Source organism: Procambarus clarkii, chromosome 47 (genome assembly GCF_040958095.1).
Source record: "Procambarus clarkii isolate CNS0578487 chromosome 47, FALCON_Pclarkii_2.0, whole genome shotgun sequence".
In the NCBI taxonomy this organism is placed as follows: Eukaryota; Metazoa; Arthropoda; class Malacostraca; order Decapoda; family Cambaridae; genus Procambarus; species Procambarus clarkii.
Genome location: NC_091196.1, coordinates 25595439 through 25615535, shown reverse-complemented (window position 1 = coordinate 25615535; position 20097 = coordinate 25595439). Strand labels below are relative to the sequence as shown.

The following is a 20097-nucleotide window of genomic DNA, read 5'->3' as shown; positions in this document are numbered from 1 at the left end:
TGTGTGTCGCACACCCGAGGTGCAGGCATATACACTTCAGAGTAATAATATGCAGTGAATGAAGAAGACTAGTGTCTTACAGCAGCACTGCACGAATTGATTGATTGATAAAGATTAAGCCACCCAAAAGGTGGCACGGGCATGAATAGCTCGTAAGTGGTGGCCCTTTTGAGCCATTACCAGTATCAAGAGATGATACTGGAGATCTGTGGAGGTGCGACTGCACCCTGTGTGACGGGAGATGTCACCCCCCGTGCACTGCACGAGTCTTTACGTACCATATGAACCCCATACCTGAATCGCAGCATCCGCCTGGTTTCCGCATCTCGTGAATCACAAAAGCAGACCCGAAAACGTGCGAGGAGTTGCAATAAGATTACTGCGAGATCAAGGCTGAGCTACAATTAAGAATGTGTTAAAGTACAGTAAATATTATAACCCCAAAAGAGATATAGCATATAAAATATGATCACTACATACAAGATACTAAGGCGAATAAACAAGTTGAACAAGGACAGCCTTTTTAACATATGAAAAATGGAATAAAAGGGCAAGCACATGGGTGGAAGCTGTACTGATGGTCAACAAGTGAAATTGGCTTAAAAAATACCAGGTCTTGTCAAAATATTTACCTGCGACGAAAGTTGAGTTAACATACAAGGCCTTTTTTGCCATTTTTGATGTTCATGAAGAAGGCTAAAAGGTGGATGACAAAGAGCTAGACGTCACTCCCCCGTAGTCACTGTTAGGCAGGCGCTCTTAGGTAAACACTATAATATTAATAACGAGAGCTTCCCAAAATGGACTGTTACAGGCTCCCCTCCCCTCCTACAACCTCCCTCCTTCTCTCTCACTCCTCGGTGTCTCCACAAGTCTCTCACAACCCCACCTTCTATACACATTGACTGCTTTACAACCCTTTAATACACCTTCCTGGGTTGCCTCTGCGTGATCATACAGCCCCGCCACCTCTCCCCCACAACTGCTTGCAAGCACAAACTACCCACCTTGCACATTGGAAGCAACCTCCTGTTATCCAGTTCACACCGCTCAAGAATACTAGCGCCTTCGCCCTTGGAATGCTCCAAGGGCGAAGGCGCCTTTACACACACACACACACACACACACACACACACACACACACACACACACACACACATACACATACACATACACATACACATACACATACACACATACACATACACACACACACACACACACACAAATGTAGATATGATAGAGCCCAGTAGGCTCAGGAATCTGTACACCAGTTGATTGACAGTTGAGAGACGGGACCAAAGAGCCAGAGCTCAACCCCCGCAAGCACAACTAGGTGAGTACAACCAGGTGAGTACACACACACACACACACATTATATATATATATATATATATATATATATATATATATATATATATATATATATATATATATATATATATATATATATAATATATATATATATTGTACCTAATAGACCAAGTTGCTTAACAAGTCGAATTTTCTTGAAATATTATATTTTTTAATTTTTTTTTCTTAAGGAATGATAAAGCTTTCTATTGTATTATATATATGATTTTTTCTTTGAGTTAAAATTAACATAGGAATTTTACGAAACCTAACATAACTAAATTACTAAGGTATGTTCTTAATATACTATAATAATATTATTTGGCATAAACCAATTAGGAAAGAAATACCGTATTTGAAAATAATTCAAATCTGCCTGTTAGGCAAATGGGGTTTCGCATACTAGGCCAAGTAGTGCGGTTCGGCGTGGTTTGTAATCTGGGCTGTAACATTAGTCCTGTAGTGGAACTGAGCTATAGTGTTGTCATTTTCTGGGACAGGATATGGGGTGGGGCCATGATTGAAGGGTGGAGCTGGAGTGATTGATGGGGCGGCTAGAGTGAAGGGTGGAGTGGGGTTTGAGCTAGAGTGAGGGAGGGAGGGTTGGGGGCTTGGATTCGGAGCAATAGTTGGGGTGATGGATGCAACAGAGGAGGGGAGGTAGCAAGGTGTTCCAGATGAGGAGATTGGCGGAAAGGTGTTCCAGGGAATGTAGACGGCAGAGTACACTCCAGGGAAGGGGAGTCGGCAGTGTTGCAGAGAAGGGGGAGACACAGAGTGTTCCAGGGGAAAGGGGCAAGAGAGTATTGGAGCGGGGTGAGTGTGTGTGTTCCAGGTAGACTGAGAAAGGTTAGTACCAGAGCTGTTGGACGGACGCCAACGTCACCAAAGTTGCCAAGTGACTTCACCTGCGTCATTGCCTACTCTTTCTTGTTGCAAGATACAGTAACGTTTAGTTTTCTTTGTGCTCCACTTCTGGACCAAAGGCATCTCACATTTGAACTTTATTATTTTTAGGTTTGCCAAACCTGAATCACAGCAGCCTATTGCTATTATTATTCCTATTATTATTTGTATTATTACGTATTGCTATTTGTATTGGTTATTATTATTATCAGCATCGTTATTAATCAATCGGTCTCTCCTCCAAATCTGATACCGATTGATCACAACGATATCTTTATAAGATGATTATGAAAACTTGATAGGCTCTGGCAGTCATATTGAAAGGTTTATCGGTGTTCAAATGTACAGACTAAGTCTTACGAACTAAATTAAGAGTTCTTCATGGGAAGTTGGCGGGCCAACTTACTTAATGGCCATTTTGGAGTGTCCATAAACGTTCAAATGTAGTGATTGGAAATCACAACATTTTGGAAATCGTAAGTGATTGACATAGGATTCAATGTCGTTCATAATTTCAAGAGATCTGGCCAAGTTCGATTCTCCAAGTATGTTTAATTCTCTCAAAATGTTCGGTTTTCCCGGTATCCGATTATCTTCCTACGTCGGCAAATATGTGAAAACTCTTTAAGAGTTGACTTGTTCCCTACGATGATATTGTGAAGGGAATAAGACACTTGTGAGAGAGTTAGTTTAGTTCATTTATTATGCACCCCATACCCATCTTGTGGGCGGTAGTGGAAAGGGTTACAGAGGCACATAATGGGCTGAGCTGTAATGGTTCAGGGACTGAACCCCACAATTCATTTATGGGGTTCAGTGTCCGAGCCCATTATGTGCCTCTTGTGAGAGAGTGCATGCAGGTGAGAAAAGATGGCGGGTTCTGTGACCGCCAGGCACTATTTAGTGACGTCAAGAGGGAAGGGTGGCAGGGGAGGGGAGGAGAGGTGCAGAGAAAGACAAGTGACCTGTTGGAAATGACAGCGTCGCAATAAGTGCTCGTGCTGTCATTTATTACGCTGATAACATGTCCATAATTAAATTCATTAGAGCTTTAGATTCATCGGGAATGTGATTCAAGACTCATTAATGATCCACACCTTTCACTTACCCACCCTCCGTCCCCATTCACCCACCAGCATCAACCCCCCCAATCCCCCAATCCCACCCACCCACATCCCGACCGAGTTCATTAACCCCCCCCCCCCTAACACCCCCTCATTCAAGTACCTACATCCCCTACGCACACATCTCATCACCCTACACCCCATTCTCTGCCCCTCCACTACCCCCCATTCTCTGCCCCTCCACTACCCCCCATTCTCTGCCCCTCATCTACCCCCCATTCTCTGCCCCTCCACTACCCCCCCCCCCGCACCTCCACATTAATTTTAATTTTGCCCTGAAGGATGAGCTTATTGGGCAGCACTACTCATTCCTTGAGTGAACATCCGCTGTAGCTCCAAGTCAACACCCCACCAGGAAGGTGTTGCTTGGATTGTTCATCTGTTCACCTGTAGATGATTGATTGATGAAGATTAAGCCACCCGAGAGGTGGTTTAATTAATTGTTCAGGACTTGAAGTAAACTAGGTGTAATTATACACCGAGTTCGACTTGGGAGCCGGTGGCTGAGCAGACAGAACACTGGACGCGTGATCCTGTGGTCCCGGGCTCAATCTTGTGGTCCCGGGTTCGATCCCGGGCGCCGGCGAGAAACAATGGGCAGAGTTTCTTTCACCCTGATGCTACTGTTACCTAGCAGTAAATAGGTAGCTATGAGTTAGTCAACTGTCACGGGCTGCTTCCTGGGGGGTGGAGGCCTGGTCGAGGACCGGGCCGCGGGGACACTAAGCCCCGAAATCATCTGAAGATAACCTCAAGATACCGAGTAGCGGTGTAGGTACACCTCGGCGTATATCTCTTTGCCTGACACTTTTCTCAGACGCAGCTGGGACTCGCTTAACTGTCTCAAGTGAAGACACTGTCAAACAAGGTGATTAACATTTACCAACCCTCAGACTTACGTCATCTCACCGATGGAGGGAGCTATTTTATTTTTAAAAGTATTTTATTAAATAATTTTGTTTTATTAGACTAGAGGAACTCTATTTATCTTTAAAATTCGTCTTTGCACTATGCAAGTTATGACAAAAATTTATATACGCTTCTGTATATATATTATTAAATATGACCGAAAAAGTAAGATTAATAATAATTCTAACACGAATTTTCTCGATCTTTCTTACGTTTCTTTTCACTGTTGATGGTAATTCAAAAATCAATTCTCCAAAATTCATTTTTATTTCTAGTCTGACGCGACACTTGAGCGCGTTTATGTATATTCATATACTGTATACATTATATACATAGGGGAAAAGGGGATGGATTTTGGGGAACATTTCACAATACACCAGTGGACCAGAGATGCCATCTTTGATAGGCTGCGCCCGAACAATCTTAAATATAAAATTGTATCTTTAATTTTCCATAAATTTGGAGCGTACTGAGTCATGTTATTTCCAGGAGTGTTTGTAAGGTCATTAACGCTGGTCTTGCGCTCCTTAACCCACACTGTCGCGACAGTAACGGTCCCTCGTGCTGAGGATGTCCCCCACAGACTACCTGAGTAAGATGAGTTCTTGCCTCCGGCCTCTGGGAAACTGTAGCCAAGTGGAATTTAGTGTACACACACACACACACACACACACACACACACACACACACACACACACACACACACACACACACACACACACACACACACACACACACACACACACCGATCACTACCGCCTCATTAATTTTTTAATTCTTGAGTTAATTTGTTTGGGACTTGGGAGCACGGGCAGGTTAAACCTCCCCCACGGCCCTTCCCCGAACTCCACCCCTAACACCCTCCCCCCCCCTCCCTCTTCAACACAACGAGCACGGTACTGCATTTATGTTATTTAAATATATGCAAGTTCAATGGGCTATTTTTGTATACAATTTTGGTGTATAAATAAACCCCATGTTGCAAAGCGTGTGATAATCCCTGGACTATAGAGTTTAGAGCACTTGGGGCCCTGCACATGGTCAGGTTAGGCTCATCCAGGCTCCAGCCGGCCTGTCTGATACAAAAAACGTCATTTGTTCATATGAATTAATACTGTATTAGAGTTTTGTGCATTGGTTTGGCTAGGTGTTGGGTTCTGTTGACAGTTGTGGAGGAATGCGAGCTTGGGGTTGGCCGCACCTTGGACGAGCGTAGCCTGAGGATGTGTTGAGTGGTGTACCGCGGGGTGTGTGTGTGTGTATGTACTGTGGTGTGTGTGTGTGTGTGTGTGTGTGTGTGTGTGTGTGTGTGTGTGTGTGTGTGTGTGTGTGTGTGTGTGTGTGTGTGTGTGTCTGGGTAGAGGAGAACACAGTAGAAAGCTGCCGCCCGCCGCACCCTCCGGCTTGCGCTGCCGGATGGATAACAAACGGAAGGTTCGGAAATAGCACCAGGCTGTGGTGAAACATGTCTCGGATGTGTGATAATGAAGTCTGGTTACTATAAATAATCATTCTACGACTACAGTGCCTGCTGATGCTACAGGCACAGCCACTGCACCAACACGAGGGTTGATTTCGAAACCCGTATTGGTTTTCCTTTATTGTGTTGTAGTCCTTTATAGTGAACGCCCAGGTAATTATTTCCAACAAGTTTTCAGACACCGACATCAAGTTGTCGGACACTACCTCATGCACATTTCCTGTCACTTTTCCTGAATTTTGGCGTCACTTTTCATAGTTTCCTGTCACTTGGAACCTCGTCTTCATCTTGCTTTTTAAATATATATTAAGTTTATATACAGGAAAGACCTGGGTAAATACTGGTTGGTTGGTAGGGTGGTTGATTTATGGGATAACTGTCCAAGTAACATAATAGATGTAGAATAGCTGGATTGTTTCAAGCGTAGGTTAGACATATATGAACGAGTTTGAGTGGATATAAACAGGAGTTACCTCGTATTGGTTCGATAGACCTTCTCAAGGTTCCAAATCTGTTTGATGTTTATTAATATAATGGGGAAGGGGGAGGGGGAGTAGACCAGATGCCGTTGATATATTTAGTTACCGTCTCTCGAAACTTAAGAGTATCAAGCGCGTGCTGATAAGACCGATATAAATTATTTTCTGCGCCTTTATGATAGTCTTGCGGTTTAGGAAAATTTGTACCTTTTCTAATTGCGAAGAGCGAGTTGTAGCAAGTTTCCTGTACGAGCTCCTTCATAGAATGTTTTCCGCTCTGTCTGCTCTTAAGACCTGTTTATAAAGGCGAGGGAGAGGATATGAGGAAAGAATGGACGTTGGAGAAAATGGACGGAGTGGTGGATGGTGGATGGGGGGGTGAGGAGAGGGAGGTCGGAGGGGGTAACTAGTCAGCTCAACTCTCCAACACCTGCACGAGAACTGGTCGCAGTGGTCCCCGGCGGCCAGGTAGTTCTTCTTACCCGGCGTCATCAGCAGCTGGATCACCCAGTTGACAATGGGGGGATTTCCAAGCGGTTTACTTTCCGGGTGACGGTGACAGGCAAGTTCTTGTGCAGTTTCAGCGCTAAACTCTGTATTGAAGCTGACGGCGCTCAGGGGATGAGGAAGGGGGGGGGTCTAACTTTGAAAATATCTAATTATCTATATTTAGTGACGATCAATTCCTTAATTTTCTACCACAGACGTGGTACTCACCTTGTATTTGCAGGGGATGAACCACGGCTCTTTGGCCCCTCCTGTCTATCCCTATCAACTGGTGCATAGCGTCCAGAGCCTATCTATTGTTGAAGATGTGTATGGAGTCTGCCTTCACCACTTCACATCTTAGCACATTCCAAATGTTTACTATCCTGACACTGAAAAATTCTTTCTAGCGTCTCTGGTACATTTGGGTAATTAGTTTTCTCCTGCCCCTCCCCCCTCTTCATCGTGTATTACATCCGCTAAAATTCAGTGGTTCCGAAACTTTTTTATCTGGGCCGCACTTTCGGAATAAAAATTTGCTCACGCCACACTTGCGATCCTTTTGGGTGCATCAGTGTGGCCCGCCGCACCCTTTGGGAACCACTGTGCTAAACAGTCTGTCCTTTTCTACCCTGTCTATTTCTCTAAGTATTTTGTATGTGGTAATCATATCTCATATTCTCTTTTTAGTCTTTCCTCATTGCTCATACCTCTCAGTTCTGGGGCATATTTCTGAACCTTCTCCAGGTTCATTTTGGTTTACCGAGATAAGGACCTCGCTGGTGCCGCATATTCCAGAATTAGTCTGATATAAACGATATACAGTTTCCTGAACGACTCCATTCAGATTCCTAAAGACAGTTCTTATATTTGCTAACCTTCCGCATGCAGCTGAATATATTCTTTTGATGTTGACTTCTATTGACAGGATCGGTGTAATAGCAGCCCCCCCCCTTCCCAATGTCTTCTTTGTCCGATTCCAGATGGATTTCTTCTCCCATGTTGATCCTTGTCTGTCCTCCTGTTCCCCATATCCAGCTTTATTACTTTGCACTTACTAGAGTTGAACTCTAGTAACCACTTTCATTTTGTCCTGAGCCTGTAGTTTCTTTCATTCTTTATTCGTATTAATTTTTACATCAGCGAACATTGAGAGGAAGGAATTTATCGACTCTGGTCATTCAGTTACAAAGCTGATTAGCATGTATACGTTTTAGTCAGCTATAGAAGAAGATAGAGAATTGTTATGCTAGTGAAGTGGGTTATTGAACTCGCGACCACAGAAGGTGATTTAAATGCATGTGCAAGTTCACGTTATAATAACAATTTACAATTATTATGCATCAATTATTTTTTTAACTAGGTTCCGTAGGGTCCTAGGCCAATGACTTGCCTTCCCTAGGATGCAAGTTTACCGATTCCCGAGTACCCGTTTACTGCTGAATAAACTGACGCATCCGGAAACCTGAACAAACTTCTCATTCTGCCCGGGATTTGAACCCGAGACCATTCGGGTGTGAGCTGACTATGCTAACGATAGGTGTAGTTGGTATGGACTTAAGACCGGGGTAGTTATAGTATAGGAGGAGCCTGCCAAGCTAATTGAAGTCCGCTTGGTCACTGCACCAAACAAAGGATCCTTTTCTCCATGTAATGGCCCTCTGTCCTCCCGGTGTTAAGTGCGGCTGACCTTTGATGACCTGCAGCCCGTGCTTGAAGGTGATAGGAAGAGCTGGGGGGGGAGGTTGTGCTTGCGCTCTGCTGTATTCATCTTATTGAAGAACGTGTCCATGCTCGTACTCTCCCTTCTCCCTGGCCTTGCCTGCCTACCTTATTTGGCACATCATGAAGTAGAACTTTGATATAATTATTGTAAAGTAGGGTTGTGTAATGTATCTTTCAGTAGCCTTACAATTACCTTCTCGCTTTGTAGTTCAGGCTCGTGTTGTTCAAGGCTGTATGATGTTTTGTGCTATATTTAGTTTTTAGGACAGGCCACATGCCGTTTATCTTACCGTCATCTCCAGCCGACCAACTTCACTCCCATTATCTCAAGCATTCATATTTCTCACCTTATCACTAACCTCCTCGCTTTTCACTCCCTTATCTATCGCGAATATTTCTCACTTTCTTATCTCTGACCCCAGCACTTCTCACTTCCTTATATCAGGCCGCCTCATTTTGTTCAGGGACGGTTGGTTTGAATGATGTCAAATTAAATTAAATCATTATTTTTTCAAATTAGCTTTAGTGTGAAGTTACTGATTTGCTCAAACAAGTTAACTGACATTCTTATTTAGCCACTTTACACGTGAACTTCAGAACTTAACAAATGGTTGTACATGTTTAACCACTTGTTTTGATAGTCTGTTTAAATTTAGTTTTGCTAATCAAATTACACTCTTGATAAACTAGTTATTCAGTTTAATGAGTTATTATATCAACAATGGTGTCAAGAACGACCACAAGCACATTATCTGAGCTTGTCCATTATACAGGCCGTCCTCTTGAGTTGTCACAGAGGACAGAAAATTTACTAAATCGCCCGAGCCTACCCTATCCTATCCTAGCCTACCCTAGCCTAGCCTAGCCTACTTCAAACAACCAGTCCTCCAAAATGATGGTACTTCGAGCTAGTGTGAATGGAATATTCTGTGAAAAGGTCCGCATTCTTTTCTGTTGGAATTCTACAGGGCATAACAAAAACTGGGACAGCATAACCATAACCCTAACGTAAGACCTGTCTTAGGCCTAAATAAGCAATGCTAGGCCTACTACACGCAATTTTAGACTCAATTTAGTAAGTACATATACTATGCTTTCTCGGACCCTCAGCAATATTACTAGAGCAAAATCTTTACCTTTCAAGTTCAAGTATGTTTATTGAGACAAGAAAGAAATAAATCTCAAAGGGATAGAGTAGCTTAGGCTATTTCTACCCCCTGTTCCTTTACCTTTACTTTGTGCAAATCCGTATTTTGTACATTCACAATGGGTACTATTATTTTTTGGACGAGAGGTTGTATTAAAGCACTTTACATTAAATATTTTTCTTGTCTTATCCCGCATTATCGCTCATTACTAATCATGGCGATGATCCACCACACAAATATGGGTAAAGGAGACGACAGGGGAAGACGTTAGTGGGGGGATGGGGATGTTTAGGATGGGAGGAGTTGGGTGATGTGAGGGAAGGGGGGGGTAAGGCAGGGAAGGGAGGGAGGTACTACTTGACACCAGCCATCAAGGACAAGGTCCGCCAGTCAGAATAAATGGGGTGGGGGGGGGGGTGAGAGCACAAATCAACCGGGATAATTATGGGGTTATTAATTAACCACTTGAAACACACTAAAATATAGAATATTTTCTTATGCAACTAGATGTGCAGGAACACATGCGGTTAGTTATATGCAATGTTATCCAACACAGCAATGGAAACATTGAACATGGTACATTGGACATTGGTGAGGTGTGAGAATATACTTATAAAATAACAAAGCGTCTCCAGGTCTCAACTGGACTTTTTAGCTAACTTCCGCCATGTCGCAGCTGCCTCTGACCCTCGAATCATGACTAGGATCTTACTCTCTCTCTCAATGAGCTTTACGCTTTGTTTAAACTGATCCAAAATGTTTAGTGAGTGGTGTATATTAGCCAATAACCATCAGCTACACAGACACACCCAACGTGTTCGGTAGAATTTTTCCGTTCGTGTGTCGTCCTCCGTGGGCCGTGTTGGTTTTTTAAGGGAGCCAGACCATGTCTCCTTACTTATTTATCGTGATATATTTGGACGTTATCTCAACATGTGGTTAAGATACTTCTGAGAGCCTAGGTCTAAATGGGGTTACGACGTGTGGGTACTTGAGATAATGGTTAAGTCATCAGTTAAAAAGAGTAGCACAGGCATCTCGGAGCTCTCAAGTACTGTATACACAACCCAAGCGACTCCTCCCTCTAGTCAAGACGACTGTAAACTTAAAAAAACAAAGACTTGACTCCCAGGTATACCAAACATAGTGAAAATCATAAATAATATTACATGATACACCTAATTCACCTCTCCAACACATCGTTACAACTGCTCACTCTGTTATTTCTGCACCTTTTCTCTCGTTATCTGTGCTCTCCCCACTTCTCACAGCACTTTTATCCCGTCTTCCATTAATCAATACCTCATAGTTATCGTTGAATTTTTTGTTCTGCCAAACTTGCGGTGTCTGCGAATTTCTGGTTAAAACTCTCGACTTATGTGTTACAAAGACACCTATTATTAATGGTGCCTGTAACCCCTTAGTGGCAAGACTGTAGAACAGTTTTGTGTCCAAAACATTCTAACTTAGGGTAATACTTCCTAACTTAACTGTATATGCGGGTTTGACAATCTGAAAACGAGCTTTGTATATACGAATTATATCCCCAAAGGATACCAGATCAACCAGGCTGTGACTCATACGTCAGGCTGCGAGCAGCCGCGTCCAACAGCCTGGTTGATCAGTCCAGCAACCAGGAGGCCTGGTCGACGACCGGGCCGTGGGGACGCTAAGCCCCGGAAGCACCTCAAGGTACCCCACTCCAAAATGTATGTTCGCATGCGCAGATCCCATTAGAAATTTTTCAGTAAATGTAATTAGGATTTTATTTTAGCAAGAAGCAATTTGATTTACATTTATATTGTATGCTTTTGAAACATACCATATATTTTAAAGTTGTGATGTGCTCTCTGAACCGGATTTCAAGAAGAGCTCCAAAAATGTTTACGAGTTTATCTTATTAACTGTATAATAGCCCTTAATTAGCATCTTTCTGTCCAGGTTGGGATACAATTTTAAATCACGTAATGTTATATACTGAACTGGCATCTCTTCCAGCCAGAAATGTGAGCGCAGGTATCTGATTTTCCTACCTACCCTCCCTAACCCCCCCCCCCCTCCAACATGCCTACCACTGATCCTATCACCATTGACAATGACACCACCACCACCACCACTGTAAATACAGTACCACAACCACTGTTAACATCACCACTACAGCCACCACTACTACTACTGCATCACCACAATTACTAATACAACTCCCCCTTGCCATCACTCTTATTACTACCACCATCACCCTTTCTTCTACCAACACTATTACACCATAGCACCATCATCACAAGCTCAATCGACTTGAGAATGGTCCAGGACGGACCGTAACGTCGTCGTCCCTTCACCTTCTAGTGTGTGGTCTGGTCAACCATCATCACAATACCACCACTGCACCGTGACACACCCGCACTACAACAGCAACAAAGCAACTCCAACATGTAGACGTTGCAAAGATAAATGAGCGAGGGAAACGTGAGGAAGTGCTTATACGAGCGATCAACAAGTGAAATGCAGTGAACGACGTCATGAAGGTCGTTGGCCTCCATCCACACCTTCAAGAACAAATACGACATAGAGCACAACCGTAAAGTTAATTAAGACGAGGCACAAATAGGTAGACGACTGGGTCCGAAGGTCTAGATAGGTATCGCTGATAGGTGACCACCTCCACCACACCTCCACCACCACACCACCATCACCCATCATATTATACCCCTCGCCTTCCCCCACTACACCCCATCCTCTAATGCCGCTACCACAAACAACACCTGCGGCCTGCAAGCCGCTCTAAGCCATCATATTATCACAAGACAAGCCTGATCCCAGGCCGGGCTTGAGAAGTAGAACTCTGGGAACCAACCGCAGATAAAACCACACCAACACAATACTACCATTACCCACAACTATATTCCTCACAACTCTACCACCTCCAGCACATCACCCCCCCCCCCCCCACATACAAAAACACATGCACCCCTGCACCACAACATACCTAATCCACAACATCACCAGCACACCGCCACACTAGTACTACATCGCCACATCACACCACAAACCCATCAAACCACCACTACAACATATTCACCCTTACCGCAAGCACTAACACCACACATGTAAACTCACAGCCGGAGATCCCGTGTTCGATTCCAGGGTGGGACATAAATGGTTGGGCAAGTTTTCTTTTACCTAATAGTAAATAGGAACGAGGTAGTTAGGCAACTATTGTGGGACGCATCAAATAAACAAATCGACAAGGGCTCTCGGACGTAGGTTCGAATCCTCGTCACGGCCCTTGTGGATTTGTTCAACTATTGTAGGGTTACATCCTGGAGAGTCAGTAATTCGACCTTGGGAAAAGCTGGATACAGGCCTAAAGTGTGTGTGTGTACTCACCTAGTTGTGCTTCATGGGGTTTGAGCTTTGGCTCTTTGGTCCCGCCTCTCAACTATCAATCAACTGGTGTACAGATTCTGGAACCTACTGGGCTCTTATCAAATCTACATTTGAAACTGTGTATGGAGTCTGCCTCCATCACATCAGACTTCATACATACATACACATAGGTTTCCTGTCCCCGACAAACTGAATTATATAATATGTTCCCATTATAGCACACTATACAGCACATTGTATAGAACCCTGTAATCATTGTACATCCTGTTCTCATTACATCACCTGTTCCTGTCCCAAGATATGACAGAACCTGACGATACTTGATTGTCTAAAATCAAAACACATTCTTGTTTTGTAATAAAATCTCTTTACTTATGACTTCAGATTTCTCGGTCAAGATTTCTTAGTCTTGTGTTCCGTCTTCAAACTTGTATACTACATCCAGTCTTGTGTTCCCTCTCCTGCAGGTGTCGGTGGGGGCGCCAAGAGGAAGTAGCGAAGAAGAATCCAGCGGAGAGGGCAAATTTGGATGGGTGCAGGGCGTGCTGGTACGCTGCCTCCTCAACATCTGGGGCGTTATCCTCTTCCTCAGACTCCCGTGGGTGGTGGGCCAGGCCGGAGTGTGTAAGTAGCCTTCGTACACTTATATATTTATTTATTTGTAACTGAAAACTCACACCCCAGAAGTGACTCGAACCCATACTGCCAGGAGCATTCTGCTGGCGTAAAGGATCCCTTAACCACTCGACCAACACGACCGGACAAAAAGAAGATGGTAGCCGAGGCTATTTCCATCCATTATTTATTTGTAAATATTTCTACCATATTTACAAATCTCAGCAACCAACCAAGAGCAGCTTTATTAAAAATACTCAAAGTTAGTTTAAAATTAAATGACAGGACATGTCAAAGGGTTCTAAATGAGGTTAAACTTTGGAAAGGAGTGTTCAAGTTCAAGTTCAAGTATGTTTATTGAGATAAGCAATAAATACATCTCAAAGGGATAGAGTAGCTTAGGCTATTTCTACCTCCCTGGATACCATAGCCATACATGGTGTCAACCACTTGATAGACATTTTCGCCTGTCCTGTATAAACTGGGACAGTTTATATAGGTCGCTGCAGTACATAGTCATTTATTGAACATTTAACCACATTAGTCATTGAAGTACATTTACATTGCTAAACAACATACGCATAGTCTGTCCTACACAGACAGGGTTAGTAGTGTAGGTGGTGAGCTAGGCTAGAGTGTGTAGTATCCTTGTACACCTGTTGCGGGGGTGATGATTCAGGTGGAGTGTGTATGTAGCTTCCTGCACCTGTAGTGTGGGTAGTGTATCAGGCCCATAATAATAATAATAATTCATTGTATAAGGGGACAGAAAGCCAGAATGTATTCATACACGTTAGGCTTATATCGGTCACACTCCCCTCCCCCCCCCACACACACACAGAAACACACGAGAATCAAAGGTAGCAAAATTAGCATTTGAATACTCTGTTTATGGAGCGAATCCGACAATTAGAAGAAAGTTTTATACAGACTCTAATGTGAAGGAGAAGAATGGTGGAAAATTGCCAGACCTCTAACACTAGGCTAGCTTATCTGGAGGAATTTAGTAGCTGGGAAATTATTTACCGTAGATCAAAAACATAGAAAGGAAGTTTATTATTGCATCTCTCAACATCACAGTGAAATGAACCATTCAAAAGACCATACACGAGGTCAAGAGAAAACAACACCTGGTATTAATGAACTCTGGAACAATTGTCATTGAAAGCAAAGTGAGATATTAAATATGACATATTAACACCCATGGAGTTGGCATGAGACTAGGGAGGATATTGTAACACACTCGAGTTGATAATGGTTTAGCACAGACCGAAACGTCATCGTTTCTCCATCTTATGATGTGTGGTTTGGTCATCAGGGTATTCTAGACTTGGAAAAAAAAGAATGATAAAATGATTATTAAAGGATGCCTCATTATAATCTCCAATCCAAATATTTAATCAGAGAATTACCAGACTAGGAAGGTATTTGTGGAATCCTTCTTAGACCGGAACAAATATTTAGTGTAGAGTAACACGTGCCGACCACCAAGGAATGAGAAGATAAACGTTCTCTTCCATGCACTGTCACGGACCATCTCCCTCAAACCACCCATGCCATTTCTGTCAAATGTACTTCCTCCCCGGAGCTCTTGTCAGGTGATTCAGTTCTGACCTTCCCTCTTCACCACGGAATACTTACAACTTACGACATTATTAAAATAAACTCCCATCTTTCACCGCTCCCTTCACCAATACTCCCGTGTCCTCCCCAGCTGTTGTTCTCCCACCGTCCATACACCCTCCCCTCTCCATTCATAAACTTTCACTCCCAACACCTGCACTCTCCTGCTGAGCCCACCCTAACCCCACTTTCCTGCTGAATAACCCTAACCCCACTCTCCAGTTGAACCCACCCAAATCCGACTTTTAGCACTATACTTTACCAACATTACCCACTACCACACATCTCCCCTTATACCACTCCGCTTCACTCCCTTCATACTATTTACGTATACAACCACCCATAAGGTTCCTCCCTCTATCCCCCTTTCCATTAATCACCCTTCGCTTTCTCTACTCTCTCCTACACACACATTCCCATTAACCCTTTCAGTCTATGATTCCACCCCCCCCTCTCCCCCTACACTCCTGTCAGCCGTTCACAGCTGACACCTCCCTATATATATACGCCCCTCCCCACCCCTCCCCATCTGTCCTTGCCATACACAGCCCCCTATGCAACTCAGTCCACCCCTTTGCTTCATCAAAAGACCTTTATTCCTTTATTCCCAAGTTATCCAACCTCGCTCCCTCAACCTTCTCCAAAGGCCTAAACCCCAACATGATAAATAAGCGGGAAAGTAGGTCGAGAGGACATAAATGTAAGGAAATGCCCAGTGAGGGTTGTCAACAAGTGAAAGGCGCTGAAAAATGTGTGGAAAAAATCCACAAATTTATGATCAGATTCGACAAATAATTCGAATTTGTTTTCTTCTATTCGTTATATATTAACTATTCGTCAGAATAGTTACAATATAACTCAATAGGTACAACAAGGCTAGTAGGTGGCACACAAAGCAACCCGATCTCGCAAATTTAATAAGTCAATATTGACTTATTAGTTGCGTGCATAGGTGACATACTAAACATAATAGTTTCCCTTGAAAAGCTTCATAGAAAACACCGACCTTACCTAACCTACTTAGTAGGTTAAAATAAGCATCTTATAGCTTCGTAATTACAATTGTTACTTAACCTATTATAGGTATAGGTTAGGTAATAATTGTAATTACGAAGCAATAAGATGCTTATCTTAATATACTAAGTAGGTTAGGTAAGGTCGGTGTTTTCTATGAAGCTTTTCAAGGGAAACTATTATGTTAAGTATGTCACCTATGCACATATTTAATAAGTCAATATTGACTTATTAAATTTGCGAGAACGGGTTGCACAAAGACCTACACCACGCTTTCCTTGTTTTCACTGATAGGTAAGTACACACACACACACACACACACACACACACACACACACACACACACACACACACACACACACACACACACACACACACACACACACACACACACACACAGACAGTACACACAGACTCACCTCTGATATCTGAACAGAGCATCTTTAAGTTCAGGTTCCTAGAACTTCACAGTTCTCTGTCTGGCAGTAATTCTGGTAGTTCAAACCCATTTAGAATCCCCCAGACAAGTTTTCAACACTACCACCTACAGTCTATATACATATAGTTATAGGTGAGTCCATATACAGTAGTTGTTAGTTGCACCAGTCATGGTCAAGGGTTGGAGGCAGGGAGAGAAGGGGTGCAGGGAGAGTGGGAAACTATTAATGGGAGGGTGGGGGAAGTGATGAAGAGATAGTAGGGTATGAAGAAGGGCTAAAGGGAGAGAGAGAGAGAGAGAGAGGGCGGAGGAGGGGGTAAACGGACAAGGAGAGAGGGGAAAAGGTGAAGGGAGATTGTGGGGAAGGGGAAAAGAGAGAGAGAGAGAGAGAGAGTGTGTGGATAAAGGGTAAAGGAGGGAGGACAGAGAGGGTGGGGGAAAAGGTAAAGGGAGAGTGTTGGGATGGAAGAAATGAGAGCGGGTTGGGAAAGATATAAAACGAGTGCGTTTATACCAATTTCTCCAACTTTCATTGAATCTAAAATCTGTACCGCCATGAACACTTATAACGATATATTGATGCCGCACACCTCATCTACACAATATATATATATATATATGAAACTGTGGGAATCTGACTTTCCAGGGAAACATCCTTTTGGGTTCCCCTTGATATGTCCTTAACACAAACCTCAGCAAACAACCAAGAGCAGCTTTATTAAAACCACTCAAAGTTAGTCTAAAATTAAATGATAGGACATGTCAAAGGGTTCTAAATGAGGTTAAACTTTGGAAAAAAGAGTGATACTAGCCATGAATTCTTTACTAACAACCTATAGAATTTTGTGTACTGTAGACCCATGTTATGATATACTGAGTATATCAGTTATACTGTACGTGTGTATTTGTATTTGCAGTGGAAGGCATGCTGATCGTGACCAGTGGTAACGTGGTCACTGCCATCACCGCCCTCTCCATGTCTGCTATTTCCACCAACGGCCAGATCAAAGGAGGTTTGTCATCCACTATTTCATATTTCTCCCACTAATTATATAGCAGCATGCCCTTGGTTCATGCGTGTGATGAATGCACACCCTGTCTTCCCCCAGTATGTACCTGCTGCTTCGAGCGCTAGCTCCTGAACCCCGCCTTGTCATCAGTTGGTTGTCTAGAGTAGTGTAGTGACTCCCTCTGAAGTTTTCAGTCATGGTTTTCCATTATTTTCTTAGAGTCGTCATATTAAGCACGTCTTCTCTGTTTACTTATTCCGTCGAGTATCTTGATGCAATTACCATATCACATCACCTCTATCCTTTGTGTCCTCCTGTGTACATGGTGTATTCGTGCTTAATGGTACTCAGGTGTGTAGGTCTGCATACAATAACCATTTGCTCCACAACTCCACTCAACTTCCATCGCCACTCCACTCCACACCACTTGTTGCCCCACTCCACTCCACCTGTTGTCCCACTCCACACTACTTGCCCTCCCCCCCATCATTTCTCCACCCTGCTACCTGCCACTGCTCACATATTCATCACTAAACAAAGCAAGAATACGTTTCCGTCTTTGAAGACAAAAAGTAGAATGCAAGTCAGCGTTGTTAATATTTTAGAATGTAGATCAGGCATTGGAGACGTCACTTAATATGACTGTTGATTACTGACCTTGTAGCTCGTCAGAGAGAACATATTCCCTTGATAATTGTTGATCAAAGATAATGTTTAATGTGTATGTGTCTGTATTGCAAATTATTTCACATTGTTGCCATACAGTAAAGGTAATAAAATAAGTTTCTAGATCAGTTGTGTTCTGATTGGGTACACGTGACCACCTTTCCCTGTTCTTCCCTCTACTTTTCCCTCACCTCACACATGTGCTGCATGTCACTTATACACTAGCTTCATTGATTGTTGCTGCCAACAGTAGCAAGTTTATTGTGTGCACTCCACACTCATCCTGTGAATGGTAGTATATTGTGCACCCCATATTCCTCCTGTGAGCAGTAGTAAATTGTGCACTTATGTACCTGGGATGTATATGTGATAAGAGGTAGTTTATTGTGCACTCCATGCTTATCCTGTGAGTGGAAGCTTATTGGATGCTCACAGAATGCTCACTCATCCTGTGAGCAGTAGTATATTGTGCACACCATACTTATCATGTGAACTGTAATATATTGTGCACACCATACTCATCTTGTGAGATATATATAATATATTGTGCATACCACACTCATCATGTGAGATATGGTTGAAATATATTGTGCACAACATACTCATCTTGTGAGATTAGTATACTGTGCACACCATACTCATCTTGTGAGATGTAGTATATTGTGCAAACCATACTCATCATGTGAGATATAATATATTGTGCACACCATACTCATGTGAGCTGTAATATACTGTGCACACCATACTCATCATGTGCTCTGTAATATATTGTGCACACCAAACCAATCTTGTGAGCAGTATTTGGTAAGTTATCTCTTCTCATCAAATACTGTAGTTTACATCTGATTACATGTCTCATCTATCCTTCTCCCAGGCACTGAAGTGCCTTTCCATCACTTTTCATATTAAAATTCCATGACTCTCTGCAGGTGGGACTTACTACATGATCAGTCGCTCGCTGGGACCGGAGTTTGGAGGAGCTATTGGCTTGATTTTCTCCCTGGCCAATGCCATTGCTGCCTCCATGTACGTCGTCGGGTTTTGTGAGTCCTTGAATGACTTGCTCAAGTCCCAGGGACTCCTGATTTTCGACAATGGTGTAAATGATGTGAGGGTGATTGGCAGTATTACACTCGTCATCCTCTTTGCTATCTGTATCATCGGCATGGAGTGGGAAGCTAGGGTGAGTTACTGTGGTGTGCTCAATTATTCTCTCATTGACTAGAACTTTCATGATTCAAGATGACAATTTAAATCACAAAACTACTGTACACAAACTTTAGGTACCTGTACTGGTAATTAATTAGTTTACTAAGGACACAATATCTATTTTGTAATGGGTGGCAGAAAGATTTTAGAGTTCAAGAAGTAGACCTCAGTGTTCCATGGACTAAGCAATTTACAGCTGTGGTGAACTAATTAGATTTATTTTATTATATCATTAATAAAAATTTTATTAATACTGTACTGTATATATACTGTATTTATTATTACAGTATAGAGTATGTGCATACACACAAGTCAGAGCAAAATATTTAAGTAGAGTATTATTAAAATGTTGATCTATGTACAGGCACAAGTAGTTCTACTGGTGGTGCTTCTGGTGGCCATCTTGGACTTTATCATCGGTGCCTTTGTGGGTCCTCTTACTGATGAAGAGATCGCCATGGGTTTCGTCGGCGTCAATGGTAAGGATCCTGTTTTGGCATTGGACTTTTGTTTTTCTGCTGGGG

The 20097-nt window shown here is 42.9% G+C and overlaps 1 protein-coding gene across 3 annotated transcripts in view; it reads left to right on the top strand.

Annotated features, from left to right (window-relative positions):
* The window catches only part of LOC123763023 (bumetanide-sensitive sodium-(potassium)-chloride cotransporter), a 91457-nt gene that overhangs the window by 15168 nt on the left and 56192 nt on the right, over positions 1-20097 (top strand). For all 3 annotated transcript variants that reach the window (XR_011222285.1, XM_045749959.2, XM_045749958.2), the window contains exons 3-6: positions 13465-13621; positions 17606-17701; positions 19294-19547; positions 19938-20052. Coding sequence is in view for 2 of the 3 variants with exons in the window: in XM_045749959.2 (XP_045605915.1) it covers positions 13465-13621; positions 17606-17701; positions 19294-19547; positions 19938-20052 (622 nt within the window). In the remaining variant the exon portion in view is untranslated. The remainder of the gene's footprint in view (positions 1-13464; positions 13622-17605; positions 17702-19293; positions 19548-19937; positions 20053-20097) is intronic.